General features: G+C 35.7%; 1 protein-coding gene across 11 annotated transcripts in view; it reads left to right on the forward strand.

Moving 5' to 3' along the window:
- The window catches only part of EXOC1 (exocyst complex component 1), a 53,350-nt gene extending 47,273 nt beyond the window's left edge, over positions 1-6,077 (forward strand). For all 11 annotated transcript variants that reach the window (XM_061420227.1, XM_061420224.1, XM_061420216.1 and 8 more), the window contains 3 exons: positions 198-397; positions 2,761-2,955; positions 5,272-6,077. In XM_061420227.1, coding sequence (XP_061276211.1) covers positions 198-397; positions 2,761-2,955; positions 5,272-5,424 — 548 coding nt within the window. In that variant the 3' untranslated portion in view covers positions 5,425-6,077. The remainder of the gene's footprint in view (positions 1-197; positions 398-2,760; positions 2,956-5,271) is intronic.
- Positions 6,078-9,463: the final 3,386 nt, after the last annotated feature.

Raw genomic sequence — 9,463 nt, forward strand, 5'->3', positions numbered from 1 at the left:
TATATATGACTGTTTTAGAATGATATTTTATTTCGGTTTAGGTTGATCCTTCAATACAGTATGTTTTATTTGATTAAGTCCAGAAATGTGCTTACTTCTTAAACTTACAAATGAAAAAAATCATGTAATTTTTCCATAGCTAAATGTGGTCATATTCATACCAGGGTATTGTTATATTTTTTCCATTTTTGTTTTAGTGGAGAAAGTAGCAAACGAAAGCCAGAAGACCCCTAGGGATGTAGTCATGATGGAAAACTTCCACCATATTTTTGCAACACTTTCACGTTTGAAAATCTCATGTCTAGAAGCTGAAAAAAAAGAAGCCAAACAAAAATACACAGATCACCTTCAGTCTTATGTCATATACTCTTTAGGACAACCTCTTGAAAAACTAAACGTAAGCATATTTTCATTCAGTATGTTTTTCCTGGTTTTGAACCTGTGTTTACATGTGAGTAACACAACAGACATTTGTTTTAAGTTTGCTCATTCATTGGTGCAGGAGGATAAGGAAGGATGGACTGAGATACTGAAGTTGCTCAGACACTGCTAGATGTTTTATATACATTATTTCTTTTAATTCTTGTAAACCATGATGTGGGGTAAGATAGCATTATCCTTGTTTTACAGATGAAGAAACTGAAAGTAAATAAAAGGTTAGCAAAGCAGGGGGATTAACCATAGATTTAGCCTTTTCCATTATACCAGTCTTCCATTTCTTACCTCATAAATGGCTAACCTTTATCCCTAGCTCAGATGAAGATTTTGAAAACTCTATCAAGATATAAAGAAAATAAAAAATTGTTTTATTCATTGCCTTTTCTTTATCCTTCCTTTCTTGATTTGTCATTTCCCAGAGCAAATCTGATCTTTAAACATGAGAAATAGTAGTTTTAGAGAACTTTGCAACATAGTAGAAGCTTAAATGGACCCTTCTAACAAATTATGTCCACAGTGTGATTAGTCACCTTCTATGTTTTGAAATTAGAGGCAAATAAAAATTGTCTATCTGTTGTCAAGCAATTCAAATGCAGAACCAGTGCCTTATAAACTGAAGAACAGACAGATATTCCTTTAGGGTAAAGGGTCTGTCTCACACCTAAAGCCTGCATGATAACGTAACTGCAACATAAAGGAACTTCCTTTGAAATCAAATTTAAAGCAGAAACATTGATAAATTCTTTATTATTTAACATTGTTATAGAAGCTCTAGCCAATGCAGTAAGACCGAAACATAAAGATATATAAAAAGAGAATCATACTGGAGTGGATTGCCATTTCCTCCTCCAGGGAATCTTACCAACCCAGGGATCGAATCCGTTTTTCTTGTGTCTCCTGCATCTGCAGGCAGAGTCTTTGTGACTGCGCCACCTGGGAAGCCTTCAGGGTTATAATTACCTGAATATAATATGTTGAGGTTATTTTATCTGGTAAAGTAAAATAGGTTTTTTAACCTAGTCAAGATATATATATATATCAAAAAACAATTTGTTTCCTATATGTTATAATAACCAATTAAAAATCTGTATAGAAAAATAAATAAAAAAATAAAAATCTGTGTAGAAAAAAATTTTTAAATATCCAGAACAGATTTGTCTAAAAAATTATTATTAAAAATGTAATAATTTCAGAAGAATAAATAAATAATTGCGTAAGAAAATTTTAGAGAATAGTAGTGAGGGGATTTGACTTGTATTAAATCCTGTTGTATTCAAGTAAAGACTTGCCAATCAATATGCATGTTAAAAAACAAATTACACTTAAAAGGCAACCTGAGAAGAATATAACAGCACAATAGTCAGTATACTTAATATAAAAGACCTTTTTAAAATCAATCAGGAAAGCACTAAGATCCCAATATAGAAATGGTAAGAGTTCTGAATGTACTTACTGAGCATATGAAAAGCAGATAAACTTCATTTCTAGCTGAAGAATATTGAAATAAAATGACAAACCTTTCTTACTTTTTTTTTGGCTACACCACTTGGCATGTGAGATCTTAGTTCCCCTTCCCATCTCTCCACCGGGGATCCAACTCATGCTGTCTGCATTGGAAGGGCAGAGTCTTAACCACTGGACTGCCAGGAAAGTCCTACTTTTCAAAATGATAAAGATTTTTTTTAATTATGATAATGCTGATGATGGTATGATAAAATAGTCTCATACACTGCTGACAGAAGTATAAAGTGATTGAAGTTTCCTGGGAAGCAATTTGTGTATATGAAGAATCTCCAGAATACTTAACAATTACACTCCTCAACTGAGGAATTATAGTCCTAGAAATGTATGCTGGACAGTCATCAATAATGTGGGTAAATACCTATGTATGAAAGTTATTTATAACTGTATTTATAATAGATTTTGTTTTTGATGAATAGATTTTGCCAACTTCAAGAAAAAAAGTAAAAAATATTAATACTGGAGGAATGAGTAAACATAGTATAGTCATTGGATGGAACATGATGCAGCCATTGAAATATATATTTTGGGGAAAACATAAAATATTAAATGAAAAATGTAGCATACAAAATTATAATCTCATTTTCATACTCACACATCAAAAGACTAGAGGGAAATCTAGTCTTTTGACAGTGCTTATCTCTGAGTAGTTTGATAAAAGCTGATGATTATTTTATCCTTTATATTTTCACACACTGTCTGATTTTTACACAGTGGATATATAGTATTTTGTAATCAGATTTTTTTTTAAGTGGTAATGAGAGCCGTTCTTAGCCATTGTTACTTTTCATTTCCTTGAAGCATTTCTTTGAAGGTGTTGAAGCCCGGGTAGCACAGGGTATAAGAGAGGAGGAAGTGAGCTATCAACTTGCGTTTAACAAGCAAGAACTCCGAAAAGTTATTAAAGAGTATCCTGGAAAAGAAGTGAAAAAAGGTCTCGATAACCTCTACAAGAAGGTTGATAAACATTTATGTGAAGAGGAGAACTTACTTCAGGTATGCTTTAGTTCTTTTAACCTACCTAGATTGCACATCCTTATATATATCTATTTCCCCCAAAATATTCCTCTAGAAATGCTATACATTTTCTAATTTTAGTGCAGGAGAAAAGCGCCATATAAAATGCAGACAAGATTAATAAATTGTGAGGAAGAAAGGAATATTTATACAAGTTTATATGGCTATCTCTGTGTATTTTATATTTCTGTTGTATCGTTTTGAGACATTAAGTTGTTTTGCTTTTGTTTGGGGATGGGTTTTTCATTAACTTTTTGTGTTTTGTTTTAGTTTGGAGGGTAGTAAGGGAATGGAATGGTGTATGGTACGGTGGAGTGATTCTGAGCATAGGAGCCTAGATATGGGTTCATAATCTGCCTCCAGGTAAAGCTACCTGGTTTGGAGCAAGTTAGTTAACCTCTCTGAGCCTCAGTTTCCTTATTTGAAAAGCAGAAATAATACCTCTACTCTGTAGGTGGGCACTAATATTATTTCCATTGCCATTTTATACATGTGAAAATCAGAGCTTAGAGAGGTAGAGTAATGTGACCATGATCCCATACTTAATGTATGATAGAGTCAGATTTAAACCTCAGTTAGAAATGAGTAAGAATTACTCTGACTTTAGCATCATGGAAGGCTTCCTGAAGGAAAGCATTTATGTTAGTCTCTGGAAGTCAGATACTAACTTAACAGATAAAGTAGAAGTGGCATTCCCAGTGGAAGAAATACTGTGAGCTAAAAGAAGATAAGCAAAAAGTGTAAGTAAAGCTGTTTAGTAAAATAGTCTTAAGCTGACTATTAGGAATTTAAGATTTGTGACATTTAAGATTTACAAGGAAAAATCCTAGAAGGCACTCTTTGAACTGGCAGATAGAAATGGTGTTCGTTCATAGTACCCACCCTCACCAGGTTGTCATGAGACTTAATAGAATAATACATACATAAAGCACTTTGTACTGTGCTGATATGAAATAAGTCGAATAAATGTAAACTATTGATATTACTAATATGTCAGTGTGTGTGTGTCAAATTCTGTCTTGATAGTTGTCTAAAATTTATTTTTTTATGGGACTGTTCATTCATTTGCTTTTTTTTGACTGAAATATTTTTGATTTACAGTGTTGTTGATTTCTGTTTATATCTGTCGGCATTTTAGTTTCCACTTCCCGATTATAGAATCCTTTGATTGCTCATGATTAGTCTGACTCATCTTGGTGTCCTCCATGTCATCAAGAAGTGTTTTGCATCGTTAATTTTAGATAAAGAAATTAAACCTTCATCTGATGTGAAATTTCATTTAATCCTTAGTCTTATTTCATACATAGTTGTACATAGCCACATCTGTGTTGGATATTGGAACAGATACAATAACAGCTAAAATGTAATAAGCATTACTGTGTCGAACACTATTCTGAGCACTTTACATACATTCACTCATTTAATCTCATTTGAACCTGTGAGGAAGGTATTATTATCACTACCCAGTTTATAGATAAGGGGCTTGAGGCACAGAAGAGTGGTGTAATATACTCAAGGTCACTTGAGGAGTTAGGAATCTCGCTTCAGAATGTACATTCTTAACAGTTGTTGTTCAGTCGCTTAGTCCTGACTCTGTGACCCTATGGACTGCAGCACACCAGGCTTCCCTGTCCTTCACTCTCTCCCAGTTCAGTTCAACTCAGTCATATCTGACTCTTTGCGACCCCTTGGACTGCCCAGAGTTTGCTCAAATTCATGTCCATTGACTCAGTGATGTTACCTAACCATCTTATCCTCTGCCACCGTCTGTCTTCTCTTCCCACCCTTAATCTTTCCCAGCATCAGGGTCTTTTCCAGTGAGTCAGTTCTTCGCATCAGGTGGCCAAAATATTGGAGCTTCACCTTCAGCATCAATCCTTCCAATGAATATTCAGGGTTGATTTCCTTTAGGACTGACTGGTTGGATCTCCTTACAGTCCAAGGAACTCAAGAATCTTCTCTAGCAGTTCAAAAGCATCAATTTTTTGGCACTCAGCCCTCTCTATGGTCCAAGTCTCACATATGTACATGACTACTGGAAAAACCATAGTTTGACTCTACAGACCTTTGTCAGTGAAGTGAAGTTTTTGCTTTTTAATATGCTTTCTGGGTTTGTCATAGCTTTTCTTCTAAGGAGCAAGCATCTTTTAATTTCATGGCTGCAGTCACCGTCCACAGTGATTAACTATTATGCTATCCTAAATGCTTAGAATATGTCTTGACAATATTTCTACATTCTTGTTTACGTATTATTTCCATTTGTAGTTTAGTGACTCTTACTTTCATTGTTTATAGGTGGTGTGGCACTCCATGCAGGATGAATTTATTCGCCAGTACAAGCATTTTGAAGGTTTGATAGCTCGCTGTTACCCTGGATCTGGTGTTACAATGGAATTCACTATTCAGGACATTCTGGACTATTGCTCCAGCATTGCACAGTCCCACTAAACCTTATAAAAGAAGAAAAGATAAACAAAAAGTAACACTCTGAGTACACCAGACACTATTCAGAAATACCAAGCAACCATTTTGAGAACTCAGACTTGAAGTTTTACGTATCACTTAATGTCAAACAAATGGGTAATGTGTGCATGCTCAGTGTGTCTGACTCTTTGCAACCCCATGGACTGGAGCCCACCAGGTTCCTCTGTTCATGAAATTTTCCAGGCAAGAATACTGGAGTAGGTTGTCATTTTCTTCTCCAAAATGAGTAATACCATACCACAGATATTCAAGAGCAAAACTACCAACCTATGTGGCAGTTTTATTCGCCCAGTAGGTTGTGTACTAACAAAGCATTTATCTCATCATAAATGCCTTCATCATTTTTCTATGACTGAACAGAAAATTTTCCTTTATTGTCTTGCTTCTTGTATTTGGGAGTGGTCATCCTATGTAATTCATTGAGAGTTCTTCAGCTTTCAGTAATTCAGTATTGGTTACAAATCATGTAACTACTAAAATACTGTATCGAATTTTTCCTTCTGAATAACTAATGTTTATATGGATAAGGCTCTTGTGAAGATCAGTTGTAAACTTGAATTTTGAGGATCACGTGATTCTGTGTAACAGTCCGAAATACATTTTCCAAAAAGTTGAAATGTGGTAATATTATTCTTAAATTTATCATGTGCTTCATTTGTATGAAAGCAAGTTCTTAAAATCAATATATAAGAATTATTACATGTCATTTACCGTAAAACATAGTCAGTGGTACTCAGGACTGAGAATCACTGCTATAAAGAGACTCATGTCCTTAATGCATAAACACAAAGACCCTATCAATACATTGGCTTCATTTTTTTTTTTTTAATATTTATTTTTGGTTACATCAGGATCTTCATTGTAGCCTGTGGGCTTCTCTCTAGTTATGGCGCTCAGGCTTAGTTGTCCCATGGCATATGGGATCCCAGTTCCTGGACCAGGGATCAACCCACATTCCCTGCATTGGAAGGCGGATTCTTAACCACTGGGCCACTAGGAAAGTCCCTCAGTACAGTTTTAATAGCAAAAAGTTGCAAATAATCCAACTTCCCATTAATAGTAGATGGATAAATTAAGGTATATTCATTATTTGCCAGTACAGTAGTGAAAATTAGTGAATTTTGTCTACAAAAAATAGTGCAGATAAATACCACGAAAATAATGTCAGGTTTAAAAAAAAAGTCAATCACGGAATGTATACCATATGATTCTATTAATATAAAAGTTCAAAATAAGTAGTATTTAGAGTTACAAGTGTGGTATAACTGAGAAAAAGCAAGGAAATGATCATAAAATTCTGGAGTGATTAGAGACCAGAAAGGGAAGATTATGGTATCTAGCAGGGGCAGGATTTTAAAGGTATATTATTTTACTTAAACTGGGCAGTGGCTACATAGATTTCATTGTACTATGATACTTTATACCTTACACATACCTTATAAATCTTATTTTATGTTAGCTCAACATTCAATTTAAAAGCAAAATCAAACTCATATATGTGTGTATATATTCTTTATTGACATAGGAAAAAACCTTAACATTTGTAGATGATCTGGAGCCAAAGAAGATCCAAGGTTGGTTGGATTGCTCAAGGTTCAAGCCAAGTATTATCAGAGCTGATATTCCACACAATGGTGACCTCCCTCTCAAGAATGTTACAGATATAAATATATTTAAACATCTAAAGACCAAACATTGTCTAATATTTCTGTTAACAGGCCAAGGTTAATTTTACCTGACGTGGTATGGCTCTTATTTAAAGAAAAGGCAGATAGCAAAATACTTCTTAGAAAAGAATCCAAAAAAGTAAGCACCTCAAATAACAAAATTATCTAAATAACTGGATAGAAATTTTGAGAAAGTAAGATATACATGATTCCTATTAAAGATACACATTGGTTAATTAATATGTCTCAGTTCATATTTGTGTTAGTATCTGTTTATTCTAAGGAATTAGAAACTAACAAAGTTTAATACATACAGCTTTTCAAAATTAAATAATAAGATGAATGAAAAAAGAAAAGGCAGTGGATGACTCTAATCAGCTACAATTTTCTAGATCTTAGAGATCTATAATATTGTATGCTACAGATGGGATAGGAAAAGAGCAACATATGATAACTTAGAGAATATAAAGAAATGAAAAAGTGCTGAGAAACAAAAATGGCTATGCCAAGAAGGTTAACTATACAGTGGTGTCTAAGAAGTAAGATTGTTAATTCTCATAACCCTAATGCTGGGAAAGATTGAGGGCAGGAGGAGAAGGGGATGTCAGAGGATGAGATGGTTAGATGGCATCACCAACTCAATGGACATGAGTTTGGGTGGACTCCGGGAGTTGGTGATGGACAGGGAGGCCTGGCGTGCTGCGGTTCATGGGGTCGCAAAGAGTCAGACATGACTGAGCAACCGAACTGAACTCTGTTCTGGGATCTTCTGCATCTGCAAGTCCCCAACTTTAATGTACATATGAAACAACGAGGAATCTTGTTGAAATACAGGTTTTGTGTGATCTAAGACTCTGCATTTTTAGCAAGATCCCAGGTAATATCACTGCTACAGGTCTATAATTCACAGCTGAAGTTGCAAAGTTTTACAGTGGTGTCAGTTCAATTCAGTTGCTCAGTCATGTCCAACTTTTTGCAACTCCATGGACTGCAGCACACCAGGCCTCCCTGTCCATTGCCAACTGCTGGAGTTTACTCAAACTCATGTCCATTGAGTTGGTGATGCCATCCAACCATCTCATCCTCTGTCGTCCCCTTCTCCTCCTGCCTTCAATCTTTCCCAGCATCAGGGTCTTTTCAAATGAGTCAGCTTTTCGCATCAGGTGGCCAAAGTACTGGAGTTTCAGTTTCAACATCAGTCCTTACAATGAACACTCAGGACTGATCTCCTTTAGGAGGGACTGGTTGGATCTCCTTGCAGTCCAATGGACTCTCAAAAGTCTTCTCCAATAACACAGTTCAAAAGCATCAATTATTCGGCACTCAGCTTTCTTTAGAGTCCAAATCTCACATCCATACATGACCACTGGAAAAACCATAGCCTTGACTAGACAGACCTTTGTTGGCAAAGTAATGTCTCTGCTTTTTAATATGCTGTCTAGATTAGTCATAACTTTCCTTCCAAGGAGTAAGCGTCTTTTAATTTCATGGCTGCAATCACCATCTGCAGTGATTTTGGAGCCCCAAAAAATAAAGTCTGACACTGTTTCCCCATCTATTTCCCATGAAGTGATGGGACTGGATGCCATGATCTTTGTTTTCTGAATGCTGAGCTTTAAGCCAACTTTTTCACTCTTCCACTTCCATCAAGAGGCTCTTTAGTTCTTCTTCACTTTCTGCCATAAGAGTGGTGTCATCTGCATATCTGAGGTTATTGATATTTCTCCCAGCAATCTTGATTCCAGCTTGTGCTTCTTCCAGCCCAGTGTTTCTCATGATGTACTCTGCATATAAGTTAAATAAGCAGGGTAACAATATACAGCCTTGACGTACTCCTTTTCCTATTTGGAACCAGTCTGTTGTTCCATGTCCAGTTCTAACTGTTGCTTCCTGATCTGCATACAGGTTTCTCAAGAGGCAGGTCAGGTGGTCTGGTATTCCCATCTCTTTCAGAATTTTCCACAGTTTATTGTTAGCCACACAGTCAAAGGCTTTGGCATAGTCAATTACAGTGGTGTAGGCGACATCATTCATACCTCTGAACAAATTAGTATAATTTGGGGTTTTGTTTTTGTTGTTGTTTTGTTTTTTTTATTTTTTTGGTCATTTGGAAGACAGCATGTGTGCTTGTGGTTTTGAGTTCTCAGTTTTTAATATTTGGCAGCATCATGATATGATATGCTGGTATGCACAGGTGCTTAGTTGTGTCCATCTCTTTGCAACCCCACGGGCTGTAGCCTACCAGACTTCTCTGTCCATGGGATTTTCTAGGCAAGAATACTAGAGTGGGTTTCCATTTCCTTCTCCAAGCATGGTATAATGCTAACTTAATTTCT

The sequence above is a fragment of the Bos javanicus genome, chromosome 6 (assembly GCF_032452875.1).
Source record: "Bos javanicus breed banteng chromosome 6, ARS-OSU_banteng_1.0, whole genome shotgun sequence".
NCBI classification, from domain to species: domain Eukaryota; kingdom Metazoa; phylum Chordata; class Mammalia; order Artiodactyla; family Bovidae; genus Bos; species Bos javanicus.